General features: G+C 40.9%; 2 protein-coding genes across 3 annotated transcripts in view; one reads left to right on the plus strand and one right to left on the minus strand.

The window, feature by feature from the left end:
* Nucleotides 1-11,968: 11,968 nt before the first annotated feature.
* Nucleotides 11,969-12,656, minus strand: LOC110742462 (atherin-like). Its single transcript, XM_021933883.1, has one exon. The coding sequence runs from the start codon at nucleotides 12,654-12,656 to the stop codon at nucleotides 12,078-12,080; it is 579 nt and encodes a 192-aa protein (XP_021789575.1). The 3' UTR covers nucleotides 11,969-12,077.
* The window catches only part of RBMS3 (RNA binding motif single stranded interacting protein 3), a 1,467,317-nt gene continuing 1,457,901 nt past the window's right edge, over nucleotides 12,569-21,984 (plus strand). Inside the window, exon 1 of one of the 2 annotated variants that reach the window (XM_031662883.1) lies at nucleotides 12,569-12,825. In XM_031662883.1, coding sequence (XP_031518743.1) covers nucleotides 12,613-12,825 — 213 coding nt within the window. In that variant the 5' untranslated portion in view covers nucleotides 12,569-12,612. The remainder of the gene's footprint in view (nucleotides 12,826-21,984) is intronic. The other variant, XM_031662884.1, reaches the window with a different exon arrangement.

The following is a 21,984-nucleotide window of genomic DNA, read 5'->3' on the forward strand; positions in this document are numbered from 1 at the left end:
GTAGAAGGGTGGTTGCCAGGGGCAGGATTTGAGGGAAATAGGGAGTTATTGTCAATGGCTACAGAATTGCAGGTTTGCAGATGAGAAGAACTCTAGAGACGGATGGTGGTGGTGGTTGCACAGCAATGTGCATGTATTTAATGCCATTGACTTGTATACCTAAAATGGTTAAGATGGAAAATTTTATATGTATATTTTACCACACTTAAAAATAATTTTAAAATGAGCTAAGTATTACCAGTCAGAGTTCAGTCAGGAAACCAGTTACCACTCTAGCCTTTCAAATGGAAGCGAGTGTGATGGATTCAGTCGCATATGGGATGGCCAGCAGAACATGATGAAGCCACCCAGAGGTTAGCAAGAGCAGGAGGCTATTCCCTCCCCTAGGGCTAGAATTCCACGGAGAAGAGGGTGTGTTACCTGGTCCTAGAATCTGGGGCCACATAGTGGGAACTAAAACCACGGTGGTGGGGGTGTGTGGGGGGCTGCTGCCCAGCAAGATCTAGGGCAAATGAAGGAGGGTCCATCTGTCTCGCAAGAGCTGGAGCCACAGAGATGTAGCTGCTGCAGGATGCAGCTGAGGCAGGAGAGAGGGGAAGAAATACCCTAGCATCTCCCCTCCTTACACCCTGCCATCTTCTACCAGTACTTCCCATGGCCTGAAACTACCCAGAGATCAGTTAGCAAAAGAGCCCAAATATGTAGTTTCCTGTGACACAGAGCAGAGCAGGGGACACAACAAACAATGAGAAATGGTTCTAAGAGCAACCTGGCAAAATACCAGCACATTAGTCTGTGAAAAGCTTCTTTCCTTCTTGTTTAAAAAGCAATTTTAAAAAAGTTTCTCTACATTGAGTTTCAAATATCTCAGTACTCAGTGATACTGATTATTATTAAATTAATTCACTTTCTAGAAGTTAGACACATTTATTAAGAGTCTATATATATTTGAACAGAGGTCTAGCTTTGGTTATCATTCTATGGTTCAAAAACTATCTCTTGGCCAACCAACTTCAAGTCATCCTGAGCAAAACAGCATACTGTTTTGTTTTGATTTGTTTGTAAAGCGTGAGCTCAGATGAAATAAAACTCTTGCTCTTCCTTTAAAATCAGATTAGTGTTCATTTTCTTCTCTGACCCTTTCTCGTTACCTTTCACTCACCCCAAACGTAGGTTAGGGTTTCTTTCCTTCCTCTGCAACCTCAGCACCATGAGTTTACTAAGAGGATAATACTTATAAGAACAATTTTAACATGTGTTGATTTGTCTATTCATTCTACATGTCTGCAAACTACTCAAAAGCAAAGACATTATGTGTGTGTGTGTACATACAGTATATGAATATATATTTTCATAGATATGTGTGTGGGTGTACTATGCTATCTCCATCATTAATAACTAACACCATTTCAGGGCCAGATACATAGTAAGTACTCAATACCTTTTTTAAAATACATAAATGAATAATTGTTTAATGAAATACAATTAATAGGTTTCAGCAACTGTTTGAATGTATGGAGCTAGAAAGAGGAGTCAAAACTGTATATGAGCTGTTCAACTTTGATGATTAGGAAGAATTGTCTGTTAATATAAATAACAAAGAATTGGATAAAGCCTGATTTTAATAAAGAGCTTTGTGAATTTGGTTTTTGAAAAATTCTAACAGACAATCAGAAGTATGGAACTGGCCTCACAAAAGATGTTAGGGCTTAAAAATAAATTTGAAAGTCATCTTCATAGATGGGATTCATAGAGGAATTGTCACGTATCAGCTTGTTTTATCCATATATTGCTGCAACAGGGTTTTCTCTTATTCTACATGCTCTTTTAGTACTTTACTACTTCCATATAACAGGTGGAGTCTATGTCCTCTCCCCTTGAACCTGAGTAGGCCTTTGTGTTTGCCTTGACCAGCAGTGTATAGAAGAAATGACCTTGTTCTAGTAGCTTTCTGCCTTGTTCTAGTAGATTCTTCACTCCTAGAACACAACCACCATGTTGTGAGGAAGCCCAAGCGGGCTTTGGTGAGCTCATGTGAAGAGGAACAGAGACCCCGGCCACAGCCCTTAAGCCCCAGCCAACAGCTAATACCAACTTGCCAGCCACATGAGTGAGCCGTCTTCAGTGTGGAGCTTTCAGCCCCCACTGGAGCTGCTCCAGCTGATGTGGAATAGAGCTGAGGCATGTCGCATCTACCAAGCTTTGTCTGAATTGCAGTTGTGTGAGCATCATAAATGATTTTTTAGAGTATTAAATTCTGGGGTAATTCACTATATAGCAAGAGATCATTGACATATATAGGTGGAAAGGATCATGAAATTTGAGTCTGAGAGGCCTGAGGCCTGAATTCAAATGCCTGGTTCTGCTATTACCAGGATTGTGGCTTTAGGCATTCTATTTATACCATCAGAACCTCACTTTCCTGAGGTATAAAATGGAGCTAGCAATGCTTATTGCAATGAGGCTGTTATGATAAATAAAAGAAATGTTATACATGAAATGCCTAGTGTTGGGTTTAATCTCTCTGGTGATTAACAACGAGTGGTATTTCAAGAAAGTTAAAGTTTTGTGAGCTCTGAAGAAACAACATGCTTGGAGTAAAACAGGTCACTTGGGGATGGATAGGGAACAAAGAGTAAAAATGAGAGTGGTGAGGGATTAGTCAGAAGAGGAGGAGGAATTAAGACTGTGTAAGACTAATTACTTCACTCAATTTTTCTTCAGAGAATTTGAAAGTCCTTAATTTGAAAATTTTTGATAAAATTTGAGTGAAATAAGGGACAGACGGATGATGAAGATAAAGGAACCACAAAGGCATTGATTCCTTCAGTGGAGAGGTGATGAGTGACACACAACAGGACAGTGTCGACAGAGCAGACAGCTGGGAGCCTGAATACTAAGGGGTAAAAAGAGAGGGAAGAGTGAGAAGAAGCAAACAGTTGGCATCTTATGTCTTAATTTCTAAGCATGTATGTTATTCTAAAGGTATGTGAGAATATCAAAATATGAAAAAGGTGTGTATCACCCACCAAAATTTCTATTTCTCCAGTATAGTAGTCCTTCTCTTTTCTCTAGAAATTTATCCAGGTACCCCTTGTAACCCATCATCCACACTCTTCTGGTTCTCCCTAGAGGATTATTTGTTATGTGTATTACTGCCTCTGTGGGTTATTTTTTCTTATGTGTTTTGTATTTACATTTAAATTATCATTTTCCAAAATGTTGCATCTAATTATTTGCCATAGTTGTACATGTTTGTTATACTCTGATTTCAAAATGGAAAGCAAAGTGTACAGATAAAGAACATAATGACCAGGGGATCAATGGCCACATCTAGAAATAGGAGAAGAGATGCAGATGAAAGCATACTATTAAAAACTACAGGTTTCTCACCTTCACTTGATTATTTGATACTTTCAGTGTGCAATTAACTAGTCAGAAGATATCTACTATTGTAATCTCAGTTTTTGAGTTGAACGCATTACACGTTATTTCACAAATAGGGAAATGGAGATGCAGAAAAGATACCTGTATGAAGTTACAATTACTCACCTTCCTACAATGGTTCAGTGAAATTGCCACAAACATGTGATCATAGTAAATCCATGGTGAAAACCTAGTTTCCAAATAGACTGTCCTTGTTTTACTTTTTTGAAGACTAAATTTTCCAAGATGAGATGCAAAGTCATCCACATAAAAGGTTTTTAACATTCATTCTCAAGCATTTATTTAGCTCCCACCATGTACAAGGCACTGCATTAGGTGGGCCTTCTAAAACATACTACATGAGGGTATGAAAGATAATTTGTGGTTTAAAAAGTCAAATTATGAAAATGTAATATTTATTAGGCACTTGTAAGATAAAAGGTACTTGCTAGAGCACCTCCTCTGCAAGCTTTATACCTTCGTAAAATTTCTGGTTTGCTCAGGAGATATGAGCATGATGCTAATGAGAGCCGGGTCAGTAGTTTAATTCTTGACAGCTTTGTACCAGGAATGTTAATTCCTGGTACAACAACCATGTCTAGGTTGTTGTTAGTTGTAGTTAGTTCTGCAACTGAGGGAAGTGTGACTGGTAGAGCTGATGGTGACCGAGCAGTCATATAGGGACAGTAAGTGGATACAAGACATGGCAGGACATGGAGCTATCCATGGTATGTTCCAGAGTTCTCCCCCGTGGCAGGAGACAGCAGTCGGCAAGGGGGATTGGGACATGGGATACAGGATACAGGGCTGAAATTGAAGCAGGATTCACTTGGGAAGCGTAACACTTCTTCCTCATATCTATTTCTTTCCATGTGTATGGAGTTCAACTAGCACAACAACCCTGGCCTCTCTCAACTCTTTCACTCCCTCTGCCCTAGGAGAGGTTTCTTGTCTGCCTAGTGAATTTGGGAAAAAATGGACTGAGTTTGCTGTCCTCCTCCTTTTTCTTTCTGGGAGCTAGCTGCCTGCAGGGCACATGCCCACACTGTTTGTGACTGGTTGAATTTGTCTGCCTGATCTTAGTGTTTATAACTAGGGAGACCATTTGCTTACAGATACAAGCTATATCCTCCAACCTAGATGTTATCAGTAATAGAGGTGATATTTTGGCCCTGGATATTCTTTGGCCTTATTTCTCTGCTTAAGAACTTGGGTTGGTTATTTATTGGGTTCCCTTTTTAAGACTCCTAAAGGATACACAGGGAGAACACTCTGGTTGCTGAGACCCCTGGAGTAAGTGGGTGTGTACTGACCTTTTTCTTTCTAGTACTCTCATAGTATTTTGTGGCATATCTTAAGTCTCCATATTGCTGTTGTTTACAAAGCAAAGACTACCACATGCTTCATCTCTATGGTTCCACTGTCCAGCAAAGATCCCAGTAAATGTAAATGTGGAAAAAGATCGCCAGTAACCCCGTCTCTACTAAAAAAACAAAATTAGCTGGGCGTGGTGGCTCATGCCTGTAATCCCAGCTACTTGGGAGGCTGAGGCAGGAGAATCACTTGAACCCGAGAGGCAGAGGTTGTGGTAAGCTGAGATCGCGCCATTGCACTCCAGCCTGGGCAACAAGAGCAAAACTTTGTCTCAAAAAAAAAAAGGAAAAAAAAAAAATCCCCAGTATGGCAACCAGGAATCCAAGCTGAGAGGCCCAAATCAAAGGGCACAGAAATAATCACATGCGGGAGATCATAGGAGAGGGACTGCATTTCTGAGCACCACACCTAAACATTCGGAAGCACCAGTTGTCAGAACTAGCTCAGCAACGCTGACATTCTGCACAAGATCCAAGGAGCCGAATGGGCCAGCTCACTAAGGCAGAATTGCTCTGACATTGCTTAGGCAGAGTGTGACTGCTCTTCAAACTGAAAAGGCCTGGAAACATCTTTGGGTGACCCCAAAATTAAAGTTCAGAATCCTGGGAATTCTTATGTCCCCAGACTACATGTAAACTTTTAGTTCTCTGTTAAGAAACATGTGTGTTTGAGCAAGTAAAGGGTGGTGCATCTTCCAAACATTGCTCAAGACAACTATTAGGGTTTGTGGCTTCATTTTATTACGATGTCAGCAAAGGTGTAGAAACACAGAACCGAGTTTGGTCCTTTTAGTTCATCACTGAAGGAGTAAATATTTTTGTCTTCTTTCATCCCCACACTGCTCCCTCCCTTCTGAACTGGATTGATGTGGATCATGAAGAAACTTGCCCTCCGTTTTTGAGAAAATGACGTCTGAGTGAGGTGGGTCTTAAGAAGCCCTCATGAAATTCAAGATGTTTTGAATGGCGTCTGAGCTCCAGGCCAGCCTCCTGAAATCATATTATCTGAAGTCCCTTGGAGTTTCTTTCCTAAGGACAACAACAGTCTATTTATTGGTTTCAGTTGCTATGAAGTGACCATCCTGCAGAAGTGAGGCTGTTGCCCTTAGCTACACATTTCTTTGTGGGAATAATTTTGAATCACACAGTACCAAATCAGCAGCTGGGCAAGGCACAGACCCTGATGAAATATTTTCCTAGTGTTAGCCTCCTTTTATAAGACAGGTTGTGGCTAATTCAGCTTAGAAGTGATACACGTCCTTTTTCAATCAAAGAAAAGGGCTGACTTTATTTTAACACTATCCCCTTCCCTCTCTAGTAGGGATTTGCTTATTTTTATTCTGCCTTCCTGAGGTGTGTTAGTTAAAACAATAATCCAAATCTCCGGAAGAATTTTTTTTCCTGATCATACCCACCTTACATGGTTATTGAAAGGATTATAGGGGATAATGTACAGAGCACACTTAAGCAATGATAGGCAGTGCAATTATAAATGTGGTTGTTGTTGTTATTCTTATCCCAGAGAAGAGAAAGCTTGAGGGGGCTGGTTTCTGTTTTCAAATCATGAGTGTTTTTGTTTTATCCCCTCTCCTCTCATCTCACCCCATGCCATCCCATCTCATTCCATTGGTTCCATAGATATTTAATATCCAAACTAAGTGTTGAGTACATTTCTATTTTGAATTTCATTTGCTATCTTCTGGTACTGTTAACTCTATGATCTCTCTTTTATTTTGTATTTCACCTTCCATTTTGAGAGTAATCTGCAAGTTTTGATATTTACTTTCAACATAGATGCACTCAATGTAATCAACTTTCCATTATACGCCAACAAGATGCTTGGGGTGGGGGCGATGTCTTTATGTATCCTGTAATCTGAATCCATTTGCAGTCTTTTGTCTCATTTTCTTAAAGCAGTTTCCAAATGCATTCTATGTCTGCTGATGTTTGAAAAGGCTGTAAAATTAAAGCTAGGCAATTATGAATACTATGAAAAAGGTTTTGACAACTTTTGGTGGCATTTAATTCAAGTTAAACTCCTCTCATTCAAAATAATAAGCATAATGTTACTTATTATGTAAATGAGGTGGCAAGGCAGATGTTTTTCTTCCTGGTGCATTCACTGGGGATTAATACATACAAAAGCTGAGAAGGAGGGGCTGGTGTGTAACCTGGGAACTCAAATAAGGGTTGAGCAAGAGGAAAGATGATTACTCTTGAGCTGTGCTGTTCAGTAGTGGAGCCAATAACCACACAAGGCAATTTAAATTTAAATCGATTAAAATGAAATAAAATTAAGATTTAGTTTCTCAGTCATATTTGCCAATTCATTTGTTCAATAGCCATATATGGCTGGTGGCTACTTATTGAAGAGCTCAGATAAAGACCATTTCTATCATTGTAGAAAGTTCTACTGGACAGGGGTGCTAAACCTAGAAGGATTGAAACAAAGGGAAGGATGCTTGTAGATTCCTCTACAATTGGAACTTTACCCATAAGAGTTCCACAAGCTTCTCAGAATGGATGTACATCCACGAAGAGCCAAGAGATGTAACAGGTAGGATTAAGTGGCTGTTATATATTTTTTTTGTATATTACGGGGATACACTACAGCTGTGCTTCTCAAACTTTAAATGTATATACATATCACATGGGGATCCTAATGTGCAGACATTGATTCAGTAGGTCTGGGGTGGGGCCTGAGAGTCAGCATTCATAAACAGCTCCTAGGTGATACTGATGAGCACCCAGGTGATGATCTGTGAATTGCACTTTGGGTAGCAACGTGCTAAAGCCCTTAACAGCAGAGACTTGATTTACAGCAACATCCCTGAAGATGGTTAACCAATCTGACACAGGAATCTTTAATCACTGCAGGCTGGTGCCAGGGTACATCTCATAGCCACTTAAAATTGAATCATTTCACATCAAAGTCCTGCTGGAGAAAGCAGAAGCTGCTGTCATGTTACCAAGAAGGAAAAATGGCTCATCGGAAAATACTGAATACACTAATTTGAATCTATGACAATTGGGATAGTACTCTACCTTTCTAGGTCTCCATTTTTGCAGATTAAGAACTTTTTTTAAAAAAAAACTAGCATAGAAGAAACTGCTGCTCCATGGAAACACTGATTTGCATACATAAAAATTCAGTCTGTAGACATCCTTCTCAACCTTGTCTGCACAATTGGAATAACTGGGGGGAACTTTTAAACATTAACATGTTAGATTTCACCCTCAGATATTTTAATTTAATTGATTGTGGGGGAGGAAATCAGTGTTTTTTGAACACTCCCCAGGTGATTCTCACATGCAGTTGCAGAGAATCTTTGATCATAACAGTGGATCTGAAACTTAAGCATGCATCAAAATCATGCCTTGTGAAAACATGGATTGCTGGATGTCACCTCTAGAGTTTCTGATTTGGTAAATCTGGGATGGACATTAGAGTGTGCATTTTCAGCAAATTCCCAGGTGCTACTGCTGCTGGTTTGGGGCTCACACTTGCAGAGTCACTCACTGACTTAAAGCACTGTTTCTCAATCTTGGCTACACATTGTAATCACCTGGAGAGGTTTAAAAACTACTTGTGCTTAGATCCCACCCCAAATATTCTGATTTAATTTTTCTGGGGCCTAGTAGTCTGGGCATTGAAGATTTTTAAAAGTTTCCCACATGATTAAAACTTGAGAAACATTAATGGTAATAAAGCAAACCCATTAGGTCTGGGGACTAGAAGCACTGGCTTTACCTGGATGTTTGTTAGAAATTTAGAGTCTCAGAGCCAAACTCAGACCTGCTGAATCATAACCTGCGTTTTGACAACATTTTCCGGGTGACTTCATATACATTAAAGGTGAGAAGTACTACACTAGATAGCCTTTTAAAGTAACAATTTGTTGATCTGTGTGATTTAAAGAAATTCTTGTAATAATTTTTTATAGTTCCTAAAAATATTGGGGCACATAATTTGGTCCAAACTCACTCCAAATTATTGTAGCTGTATTAGATTGCCACTGCACAGACAAGCACTTGTCAGTTTCTGTTTGCCTTGCAACCGAAGACGTTAGTTATCCCAGCAGAAAGAAACTGTGGACTTTCAAGTCTCAAGTAGAAAGAAGGTCAAGAATAACCAAGTCTTTAAGGAACTAGTTCCACATACTTTCATAAAGTTTATTATTCAAGATTAAGTGCTTTTTAGGTTAATGCCTTTTGACTTTAGAAAACTGTATACTTTTATTACCAGAGATACAATATAGATAATTTTTTTTTTTTGGAGACCAAGTCTTGCTCTTATTCCCCAGGCTGGAGTGCAGTGGCGCCATCTTGGCTCACTGCAACCTCAGCCTCCCGGGTCCAAGCAATTCTCCTGCCTGGGCCACCCAGCAGCTGGGATTACAGGCGCCTGCCACCACGCGCAGCTAATGTTTCCACTTTTTTAGTTGAGATGGGGTTTCACCATGTTGGCCAGGCTAGTCTGGAACTCCTGACCTCAGGTGATCCACCCACCTCCGCCTCCCAGAGTGCTAGGATTACAGGCATAAGCCACCATGCCGGCCGATAAATTCTTATTTTATGAAACTTGTCATTATGCATCACTAAGATCCTGGAGGGTGAGAGGTCGTGGGGAATATAATGTCTTTAAAAAAATGTTTCTAAATTGTGTTTTCCTAGTAAGCCTTTCTTGGTAGTATTTCAGGGAAATAATGAGTGCCCATAGATGATTATAATGTAGAAAGACCAACCACGTGATGTGCCAGAGCACTGGCTCTTAAGCTTAAATGTTGTAGGAATCACTTGCTGGATGTAGATTCTGCTTCAGTAGGTCTAGGGTAGGGCCCAAAACCTTGCATTTCTAACAAACTCCCAGATGTTGGGAAGATTCTGGTTCATGGATCATACTCGGTAGCAAGGAGTTAGAGTGACTACTCTGCCAGGACACCTTTTTGTAAAGTCCCATTTCAGTGACTCAAAAAATCAAGAGGTCTGGTATAAATAGGAAGAAGGGTGATGTTGTTGAAAGTGCTGATTTACTAATTTAAATAATTTGGGAAGAGAAAGTCAAAGGTCAAAATTATTCACAGACCTATCATTAATGGAAAGTTAATTGAGAAATGAAGAGTCATTTAAGGCAACTGCAAAATAGTAACACAAATACCTCAGATGACTAGTAGGGCAAAATTTTCAAAATGTTGCAAGCTGTCTGCATGCTTGAAGTAGCAATTTACATGCATAATTAGGTGCAATCAACAGTTTTGAAATGTAATATATTTTCCGAGTCCATATTTACTTGTGACAGATGCTTAAAAAAACTACGTCCCCCAAAAATAGAGGGGCAGAAGGAGAAATATTTGCATTTAACAATGAGAGTCTTTAAAAGGACATGTCTAAATTTAGAACAAATTTAATTGAAGTATTGTATCTTTATTTTGATGTAATCTTCATTTAAGCCTTGAAAGAAGTTCACAAACATATTTTGGAAGTAGCAAGCATGGAAGAATAATAACTTACCAGTCAGCTATTCCTGCTGCTGTCTGAACTGACATATGATTTTTATTGCTACACTGTAGAAAAAAAAAAATCTGACACATTCAAACCTTTATTGCACAAAATATTATTGACTTTCTTCCTGTCTTCAGAAGCGGTTTCATTCTCTAAAGAGACCAAATATCTTTTAAGAAATTTAAATAAAGGTAATTTAAATTGGTAGCTTCTTTTTTGTAAATCAAGGTCTTCAGATGAACACTCAGTGTGAACTTGTATCATCTTACTGTTCTCAGTATAACAATGTTAGGTGCTCACTATGCACTAAGACCCTCTGCTAAGCACATTACACATATAATCTAATTTACCATTATAAACCTTCTCTAATGATTGTTGGTTTCTTACCAGGTACTGGGGAGGAGCCCACTCTATTTTCAACAATTCCCAATTGAGAAAATGAACTTGAAATCTGATTTTTAGAAAATGTGAAGAAAAAGAGAATGGGTAATTTGGTCCCTAAACTTTTTCTTCTTTTTCAAAAGCTTGTTCACATTGCATTACCCAGATTGGTTGTCTACACTGATGAAAGTGGAGCAATTAATTTCTGTCATACATGCAGAGTCAGATTAAAAGATAGCAATGAGGAATACAACCTAATGATGTGTTCTTGTGTAACTGCATCTATGGGGCAGTGTGTCTTGATATGTAAAAGTTGTGTTTAAGTTAATGCAAAGCATTCATGGGATGAGCAATGCAATTTTCCAGTTTCATCAAGCAAGTGTGATCTGTGATATATGTTAGGGGAAAAAAAGCCATCCTCTGCTAAGAAACGCATGAATAGTTCATTAATCTGCTGATCCATTTGGGAGCATTATGGAACTCAAAGCCCAGAACAATGGGCTCTATTTAATATTGAACAGGTTCTTGATAACCCGCCATTTCTCTCCAGAGTCGCCTGAAGGTCCCTCCTGGACGTGCAGAGTTGCAGTGGCAGTTCCCGTGAAGTTGTAAGCTACTACCCAGGATCAAGTGGTGTTAAATTGAGAAGTCATCCTGATCACCTGACTAGTGGTGAACCCCGATTTAAGAATTTCCAAGCCTACCCTCGCCATCTCTAAATGTACAGACGCACCGCACTCCCTGCCCTGGGGTCACCACCGAAGCCTCCTGGTGGAGCCCTGCCCTGCTGAGGACGCTCTTCCAGCACAGAACTCACCACCAAAAAGAGACGGCGCCCAGCTGGCGCCCGCCCCGGGCACATTGCAGTAAATGCCTGGCAGCGACTTCTCGCTTCTCCTTCCTCCTACCCCATCGACCCTCTGCTGCCGACCTTTACGCCAAACTCCGGCGCGCCGCGAGACTCGCGTCCTCCCTGTCCCCGAGGGGCCCCACCCCTTCCCGGTTCTAACCTGCGACCTGGCCAGAGGCAAGGGTAGGTCGACTTCCTGCCCGGAATTTGCCGTTGGCTTCTCCTTCTCTACTCCAGTTCTCTAGTGCAGGGCTGTGCGGCGCGGAGCCGCCAGCGGCAGAACAGACCCCGGAGCGGAGCTCTGGGATACACACACGCGCAGCCCGGAGGGACTGACCCCGGAGGCGCGCTCGGCCGGGGGAGGGAGGGGACCAGGGCCAGAGCGGAGGCGAGGGTCACCTGGGGTTGGGGGTGGGCGCACCAGCTCTCCGCACGCTCCTCTCTTTCTAGTCCTCGCCGCCACCACCTCGCACAGGTCGGAGATCCCTCCTTTCCTTGGCTCCTTGGCGTTGGGGAGGGGATAAGGCTGAGGGGTCGGCGCTTGGTCAGCGGGCGGGGACGGTAGATTTCACTTGCACCTGACAGTCCCTATTCTTGCCAGTTTCGCCGGGCAAATCCTGGCGACCAGGTTTGTTCTTCCAGCAACTTTGTTCAGAAGGTTGGTAGGGAGGGGAAACGCCGAGGGGCCCCAAGAGACGCCGGAAAGCGGCTCGGAGCGTGGGCCGGGCTGGAGAGCAAGTCCCCAGGCGGCCCTGAGGCTGGGAGCGCGGCCGGGAGGCGCCGCCGCCGCCGCCGGGATGCGCTCTGCTTAGCGGGACTGCCGGGGGCGCCTGAAGGCCAGCGCTCCAAGGACACGCGGCCACCCGCTCCTCGCGCTCCCCGGCCCAGACGCCGCCAGGGCCGGAGCCGAGCAGGCGAGCGGAGCTGCGGGGAGCGCGGGTGAAGGGTGGCAGGAGGGAGGGCGCGCGGGAGGCGGCCCCTCCTCGGCGAGCCATGCGTGCCACGGGCAGCTGAGGAGCTGCCGGTCGCCGCTGCCAAGTCTCCACTCCGCTTTTGTCTTGCCCTCCAGTGAATGGGAAGATGGAGATGGATGTTGAGGGAGTTTCTCCGCGCCCGGAGCCCATCCCCCGCTCCCAGGGGGCTGGCGGAGCCTGCCAGGCGCCGCCACAGCCGCCCCAGCCCCAGCCGCCGCCGCAGCAGCTGGCTCAGGATGAACTGCCCGGCGAGAGTGCAGGCGCTGAGGACAGCGACGATCCCGAGACGAGACCCAACGGCGAGAAAGGAGAGAGCAAGGTAGGTCCACAGTGTTGGCGCTGTGCTACCTTTTGAACAAAACCAAGGAGTTGCTGTCGTGGCTGTCACTTTAACCCCTCCGCTCCCCAACCCCCTTCCCTCGTTTGTGTGGGGGTGGGGGTGGCAGATGTGAAGAAGGCTTAAGATTTAAGAGAATCCGTGGGCGATAGTGACTTTCCGAACTGGAGGGTATGTGTAGAAGTCTGTCCTGGTTTCAGTGTTCAGCGGTGTGTGCAGAGAAAAGTCTTCTGGTACACGCGGTGTGATGCTCTGGGCGAGCACAGCACCTCAGTAAAGCAGTGATGAGACCTTTGCTTGCCCTCGCAGTTTAACTGAGGCTTATTTGGATGATATAGGTCTAGGAGAAACAGTTCTTTAGGAGCTGCCAAGTGGCTTCTGAGACTCCTTGGAGGGTGGTGACATCAACCTAAAGAAAACAATGGGAGCAAAGTTTGGCTCATTTGCAGAATGGAGTGCCCTGCTTAGCCCTGCTCTAAGCTGGAGGTCCTCCTCTTGACCTGGCATCCTCCTTCTAGGAGGGTAGAGATCAAGTGCCTGGCAGCAGATGAGCCCTACAAATCTTTTGCAGCCCTGCTGTGTCATTGTAGACCAGGGGATAGCTGCTACTTGCTGTGGAAAGAGGAGTTCTTCAGGTAATTGGATTCTAGTAAGAAATGGCTTGAATGTTATTTTCTGGTGCTGATGTCTCTTCCGCTGAGAAAATTGTAAAGTAGAGGAAATGGCATAGAAAATACTGCCTTGGTAGTATTAGTAGGGTGTGTTTATTACAGCTTTGTCTCTGAGCAGTCTTCCTTCACACACTGGGAGTTTAGTTTTGTGGAAGCTAATGTTGCTTTGTTTTATCTATATAAAGTGTACACTGTATATTTGTTAATATATTTTGAAACTGGCTGGTAATATTGGGGAAAAGTTGGTTCAACAAATCAGACTATTGGAACCAAATGAGCCAGTCAATCTACTTTCTCACTTCTGCTCACTTAAGGAAGTGTGCAGGAAAATGGGCACTTCTGCTAGTTAGAAAGGAATTGTGTGTCATGAAGTGCCCTTTAATGGAGATTGCCTTGGTTTCTGTTAGAGCTTTCCTAAGATACTAGTGGATTAAATAAATACTGGAAACATGTCGGGATCACATTGAATTGCTGTTCTGTGTTTGGAGACAGGCTCATTTAACAAGTTCAGATTTGCAAATGTTCAGAATTGTTTTGCATTTTGAAACTGAGCTAAGAATCAAAATTGTTGTTTATCTTCCAAAATCAATATTGTTATTTAAATGGAAGTTTACCAAGGTACTAGAATTTGAACACACTCTAGATGCGACCGGGGTGCCTTACAAATGCATACAAGATTTACATTGTGAAAACTATGATGAATTTTAATATTCTGATATCCTCAGCTTTCCAGTCGCTCTTGATTTCATGAATATTTAATTCTGTCATGACTGCATATTTACTACTTTAAATGACTGTCTGCGCTCAGTTTTATGAAATAACCATAACTGAGCATCAATTACCTAATTGAACTTTAAGTCTCTTTTGCAAAATAGGTGTGGAGAATAATTAAAATATACAGCCAGTACTGCCATTTCCATATTGTTGATTCATATGCCCTGAGCATGAGAAATTCCTGCCATCAGCAAAAATCTGTGCTTATTTGTTTCCCTTTGATGCACCATGCAGACTCTCTAACGTTCTACCAGTTGTGAGGAATAAGGAAGGCAATGCACTAGAAATATTACAGCAGGTTAAAAGAGGACTGAAAGCGGGTTGATTACATTTAGTTAATTAGCACGTTCAGATAATTGAGTATTCTGATGATGTGATTTGCTTCGTGTTTGTCTGCGGTTTCTTGAGGTGGAAACAAAATACTACTTTTTTTCTCTCCAGGTGTTTGTCTTAAAAAATTATGTTGCATCCTTCTCTTAACCTAGATATCAGCTGTGTTAACCCTTTGCTTGCCTCTGATACTGTCCTACTGGTTCTTTTGAGTCTGAGGATGGTTGCTGTGTTTCAGACTTTAATAACTGTTCTTGTCTTTGATGGATACTAAGGCAAGTTATAAATTGATTTTTCTTAGAAAATTCATATTTCATTAGTAGGAAGTCCTTTGGATGTCTGACCAAATTATTCTATTAAAATATAAATAGAAGACAAACTGGTATAAAGTGAAATTGGGTTGTATCAAGCTGTTTGGGGTGAGGTGGAGGAGTTTATCACAGTATGGTTTTCAAACAGTAATATACAAACATAATGTACCAGATGATTATGTTTTCTTTTCATTAATGAGAGCAATAAAATACAAATTTCAAAAACTGAATTATTGACTTTAACTTTACCTTAAGGGTATTATAAATAGGATGTGAGTGGATATACCCCTTGAAAATAAAGTATCAGGGGCTAATGGCATTTTTTTTTTTTTAAGACTCTGGTTTAGGGCCATGATTTATTCTCATATGAATTTGTCTCAGTTGTCTTATTGGAAAAGAAATCAGAGCTTAGCGCCAGATCAGCTTGTCTCCTAAATTTCAGGTTCGTGGTCATATGTCCTCAGAAAGTCTATGAAATAGGAAGAGAGGTTAGAAAACTGGATCAGTCAAGGGATTTTTTACGCCTGAATTTCATGATGTGACTGGTGCTTTCTGTCCTAGAATAATGTTTCCTGATTCCTCTCTAGCAAATACTCTTCAAAGAAATATTAAAGCAGCTGCATATTATATTGCTTTGATTCCATGAATTGGGGAGGAAACAGACCTGAAATAGACCATCTATTCTTCCTCTGTGCTTTAAGGCAGGTTTATATTAAACCCTTACAAAAAGCAGCCTCTTCTCTTTGCAATGACATCCAAAGATAATATTGTAATCACCTTTGGTGACCTAGTGAGATATTTCCTTCTGGTCTTAGCAAAGAAGATTAAATGATCATGGTCCTTAAGTAAGAGACCTTCAAATTCTTGAAAGTGCTCTTGATTCTGGGTTTGATCATCCTCAGAACTTTCTTAGAAAGTTTTTTGCAGGCTCTAAATATTTCATCCTTTCATTGCTTTTTAAAATTCTTCTGAAATGCTTTGGTTATACCAAATGACTCTTGGATGGGTGTTTCTGAAACTTTCTTTGGAAAAGTTAAAGAAAAGTTTCTTGTGTCGAGGATCTGCACTCCAGTGTCTTATTCCCTCTGTATTATGAAGTTACTTATGCAAATGTGGAAATTCTTCCCCTGATCTGATCCTAGATGCTAAATAAAAATGATTATTAGCTTCCTTCAGGTTCATCTCATTCATGAATATATGAATGGTGCTTTCTGTCCTCCCTTTTACTTCCTTCCTCACACCCTACACCAGCTTCACCTCCCCTCTGCCAATACTATTTACAACAGTGTTTTATATAGAAGATATGTTTATGGCTCAGATGTAAAGCATTGTGATCAAACTCTCTTTTTTGCTCAGCTCTGATTAAATCCTTGGTTTGCAAGATGTGTTATTCCCATGGCTTTGGATTAGAGGAACTCTGTACTGTTGCTACCAATGATACATCATTGATGAAAATGACTCAATTCTCACTTCAACTGTATTCCATCAGTATCGCTGTTCTAACAGTCATTCTTTAGGAGCATACTGTAGGGACTCTTATCAAGAATGTCATTACATTTTTGAAAGCCTCTTATTTTGGAAATAAATTTACATTTATAGAAGAGATGCAAAGATATATCCTTTGCCCAGTCTCCTCTAATATTAACATCCTACATAATCAAGGTATGTATATTACAATAAAGAGATGAACATTTGTACGAAACTACTAGTTAACTTGTGTAGTAAAACTTTTTTTGAGTGAATATATAACATATAGTTGCTTTCCATTCTATTCTTTCAGTCTTTAAGGTGGTCTTTATACCTGAAAGGCTCTGTGAGAGGGTATTTAAGAGTCAAATTTAAGTTCTGTGTGACTATCTCTCCCTTTTATCTGTTGAGTAGGAGCAGCTTGCAAAGTACAAATTTGGAGGTCCCTGAAGTTCTGCATCAACTGCAGTGAGCCCTGGGGGAGTTACAGCTTTGGCAAAGCTCTTGAGTGCTGTTAACTTGTGAGGAATAATGGTCTTCCTTTTTTGTTTTAACGTGAAAAACATTCCTGCTCCAGGTAAGACAGGGTTTGTCAGTACACAGAGGACAGCAAAGTCTCAAGTGGCAGGCAGAGGATAAAAGGAAATGGATAAATTCAAGGTAGTTCACTTTGATGCCTAACCCCTTGGGTGATCGTTTCTGGCATGAAATCTAATGGAAGCCTTTTTGGTTTTACATTGTATATTAGCCAGGTGAACTCTGACTTCTGGTACAGAAGCAGAAACGTTTCCACAATAGGTAGGACGTCAATGTGATTAAAACTGTTGACTGTGAAATAAAAAAGACCCCAGTTTGATCCTGGTTTTGTCTTTTATTAGCTCTTGACCTTAGACAAGGTCTTAACCTTTCCAAAGCTTAACCTTTTTATCTGTCAAATAGGAATAATTATAGTGCTAACCATCTATGGTTATTATATGGCTCAAATGAGATAAAATGTATAGAGTTTTTGATTCAGTGCTTCACAGGTAATGACTGCTCAATAATAGTGAATAAATTGTATGAGTTGGGGCTTCAAGTCTCCCTCAATTTTTCAGTTTACCAGAGGGTTCTGGGACTGGAAATGACACAGACATACTTTTCTACAGTCAAACCAAGTTGGTGCTCATCCACCTGGTTTTGCCCTGTGATCCTTAAGATGTTCTCAGGTCCTGGTGGGCAGAAGGTTAGAAAATAGTTATCCTGACTTGTCAATAGTCTGCTCTTTTCTCATCAGGAAAGCCAAGGAAGAGCTGGATGAAAAGTCCCTATATCCTACCCCAGGCCCCAGAAATATGCCTAAGACCCTAGTAAAGCAAATGGATTGCTCTGCTTTTGCACATTATACTTATGGCTTTTCAGGAAGATTAGGTGGCAAATCTTAAGACTTAAAAAATGATTGCGATAAAAAGTTGTATCTGTTAGGGCTCTTTGGTTTCAGGAAACAGAAACTGACTTTACTTTGAGCAAAATATTATACTATAAAATTTTAAGGTAATTACAGAAATCAAAGGGAAAATGACAAAACTAGTTTTGGGGAAATGCTGACACAAGAGTTGCTCAGATTTAAGTAGTAGAAAGTACTGAAAGGTTTCTTAAGGGCACTGACATAAGAAAAATAAATCCCAGCCATTTTTCGCCTTTATGCCACTCTGCTCAAGACCTGGATTTTATGGGAAGGTTATCTAACTGGCCTCTCCTGCGTCAGATAGCTGCTTCTTGGCCAGGGTAAGGTGGGGATCCTCAATGTAGTGTCCTTCAAATTGTATCTTTTGGACGGGGTATAATTCCTGGGGAAAAAAAAAATCATGGTGCTGTTATCAGACCAAAGACAATAGATATTAGTTGCCAAAATAACCATTATCATTCCTTTCCTAGATAGAGAGAGGCAGAGAGAAAGAACGAGAAAGAGAATGAGAAAAAAGGAGAAGGAGAAACAGACACATATTTAGACAAGAATCTGGAACATTTTGTAGCATTGTATTCCTACCATTTTAAAAGAAAGAATACAGAGGAAAGTATGGAATCTATCACGTACTTATGTACAGGAAGAAGGGCAGATAACTTGATCCTTATTTATTTATTTATTTATTTAGACAGAGCCTCACTCTGTTGCCCAGGCTGGAGTGCAGTGGCACGATCTCGGCTCACTGCAACCTCCGCCTCCTGGGTTCACGCCATTCTCCTGCCTCAGTCTCTTGAGTAGCTGGGATTACAGGCACGCACCACCACCCCTGGCTAATTTTTGTAGTTTTAGTAGAGACGAGGTTTCACCATGTTGGTCAGGCTGGTCTCAAACTCCTGACCTTGTGATCCGCCCAGCTCGGCCTCCTAAAGTGTTGGGATTACAGGCGTGAACCACTGCACCTGGCTGATCCGTATTTCTATATGCAAAATAAGACTCCTAGAATTAGAAAACTGGATTGGAATGCATATCCCACTGGGTCTCATCTACCTAATCTCCCTTCTTTATTTTTACATAGGAGAAAATTGAGGTCCCATAAGTGATTTGCCCAAAGGCAGAGCTGGCACTTGAATACCTTTTAACCTGGAACATGCATCCAGGTGACATAAGTCAAAGTCCCTCCTCTTCTTAGGAAACTCTAATCTTCTCTAAGTTCTTATATGGTGACATGAAACATTTGGAGTCTGCTTTAGAATTTCAGAATTCTTAGTTTCTCAACTTAGAAAATGAGATCAGCAGCACACATCTCCTGAACAGATAATCTGACAATGGGTGCAACTGGGCTCTGATATTTTAAAATACAGACCTTTCATTCGTACTCCTGTCCTTTAGAATAAAATATATTAATAATTTTTGTCTGCCTGTAAATTAAAGCAAATTGATTTATTGCTCAAATTGCTAAAGCTTTTTCTTTGACCTTTGAATTTACATGTCCAAATGTTTCTGTCCTCACATTTTGACCTTGTACCTACTGGGGAAGTCCTGTAGGTGGTGGAATCATGGACAACGTTAGTTTCTGATTTTTGGGTGGCAAGTGTTGGAAGTAAGCCGTTCATTCCCGGGCACACATCCTTCTGGCACCTACCATGCGTGGCACGTAGGAGGTGCTCAATGAATAGTGGTTATGTTGAATTCTGCATTGATGCAGTCAGTCAACATGTATTAGCTGGAACTGCAAAGTTAAAGAAGTTAAAACTCCTCCACAGTTCAGTGGAGGAGACACGCTTATACACAGATCATAATGCTATAAGAGGGTGAGGGCCATGAAAGAGATGAGAATAAGAGGTATTGCAGAGAGGGCTCAGCTGCCCTCCCTGAATGGAGGCTGCATGGAAAGGAGCCATTTCACCAGGTTTAAGAGGAGTAGGAGATGCAGAGCAAGAGCTTTCCAGATAGAGGGAATGAGTCAGTATTTGGAATGGCTGGAAAAGATTCAGAAGTTTGTCATAGGATTGAGTAGAGGTAATAGCTGGAGGTATATTTGTCATGAAGGCCTTGTAATGCAATGCCAGAAAGTGTGGACTTTATCTTACAAATAGGTTGAGAGTAAAACTTTGAGGCTGTCATAGCAGTCTAACACTGTCCAGCAGGGGTTTCCAGACTTGGGAATTCCCTACATCAGTAAATTTAAAAGAAAATGTAGAGACAAAAATAGAATTAACTCCTGTTTATGACAAGAGAGGATATTACATCATTTCATACATGAAGTGCATTTAAGCACCAAAAATGATAAATAAAATTTATGTCAGGATAGAGTAGCCTTTCTTGAGAAAGAACAGGTAGCAGCCTTAACCCTTTCCCAACCCATCTCTCCCATGTGCATCCTGCCTTATCCCATCCTAGCCCATCACACCCCACTGTCCTCATTGTCCTCACTTCTCTGTAGACCTCTGTGTACTTCCTTATGGACAGGGAGCTGGAGGCACCTGTGTCAAGACTGAGATTGGGCTGAGGAATTTTTGCTGAGTTTATCTTTTTTTTTCTCATAGGCACAGCCATGGCAGAGTTTCTGTCAGTGGTAAGATGGATTCATGCTCTTAGACTAGCCTATTGTTTTTACCTCTAAAAAGTAATTAAAAATAAAATATTCCTGAGCTCACTCAAAAACGTAACTGGAGGCAGCAGAAGGAGTAGTGATTCTGGTAGCATATTCTTAAAAATTGAGGCCATTTAACATGTTTTGTAAGATAAAGTATTGACCTGTCTAACAAACATTCCAGTGAATAGCCAAATGAAATGAGACTGTAGGACACATAGACACACTGATCAGTGCGTGGCTCCTTTATTTCCTGAGATGCTCCGCAAATAATCAGAGGCACAGGTCACGATTCATTTGCAAGAACTAGTGGCTGGCTCTGCGCTGTCCATCTGTCCCATGCTTCCTCCTATATGCTTTTCCCAGACTTACATCCCCCTTCCCACATTAGACCTCCTTGTTCTGTATAATGTTTTATTTTAATTTTTATTTATTTTTGTTATACTTTAAGACCCAGTAATCCCATTACTGGGTATATACCCAAAAGATTATAAATCATTCTACTATAAAGACACATGCACATGTATGTTTATTATGGCACTGTTCACAATAGCAAATACTTGGAACCAACCCAAATGCCCATCAATGATAGACTAGATAAAGAAAATATGGCACATATCCACCATGGAATACAATCTGTTTTTTAAGTAACATTAATTTCCGTATAATTTACAGACAGTAAATCTCACCCTTTTTAAATCTGTAGTTTGGGTTTTGACAAATGTGTACACTTCTGTAACCACCACAGTTAGGATGTAGGATGTTTTCATCATCCTCAAAGAGTCTCTTGCATTCCTTGCTGCATAATTCCCTCACCTTTTCCCAGTCTTTTCCAAAATTTTCTGTAAATTGAATCAGGTAGTATATATCCTTTTGTATCCGGCTTCCTTTGCTTAACAAAATTTATTTGATATCCACCCATTTTGTTGTATGTATCAGTAGTTCATTTTTCTTACTCAGTAATATTTCACTGTAAGGATGTATACCACATATTGCTTTTCTGATGATGTACATTTGGGTTGCTCACAAATTTTTGGCTTTTATGAATAAAGCTGCTATAAGCTTTGTTTTGTGAGTGTGAGGACATTTTCATTTCTCTTGGATGAATTTCTAGGGATGAGATTGTTGGGTCATATAAATGTGTGTTTAACTTTATAAGAAGTTGCCAATCTATTGTTAAAAGTAGCTCAGTGGTTTCACATTTCTATCAGTTCCGGTCCCTGAGAGTTCCAGATCCTCCACATCATGTGAACACTTGGCATTGGCAGTATTTTTAATTTTAGCTATTCAGGTAGATGTACAATGATATCTCATTGTGGCTTTAATTTGTATTTCCCTATTAAATAATGATATTGAGCATCTTTTTACGTGCTTAATTGCTATCTCTATGTTTCTTTGGTAAAAAGTCTGTTCAAATCTTTGCCCTGTCTTAGAAAAAATTGGGTCGTTTATATTCTTTATTGATACAATCTATTATTTTCACCTAGATTTAGGTTTCAGAAACCCTAGTGGAAGTTTGAGGAGATTACAAGGTGAGGGACATTTCAAGCT

The sequence above is a fragment of the Papio anubis genome, chromosome 2 (genome assembly GCF_008728515.1).
Source record: "Papio anubis isolate 15944 chromosome 2, Panubis1.0, whole genome shotgun sequence".
NCBI lineage: Eukaryota > Metazoa > Chordata > Mammalia > Primates > Cercopithecidae > Papio > Papio anubis.

Bases quoted from the DNA above. Each gene is read 5' to 3' on its own strand.
- LOC110742462 (XM_021933883.1), bottom strand. From the start codon at position 12,656: ATGGGCTCCGGGCGCGGAGAAACTCCCTCAACATCCATCTCCATCTTC.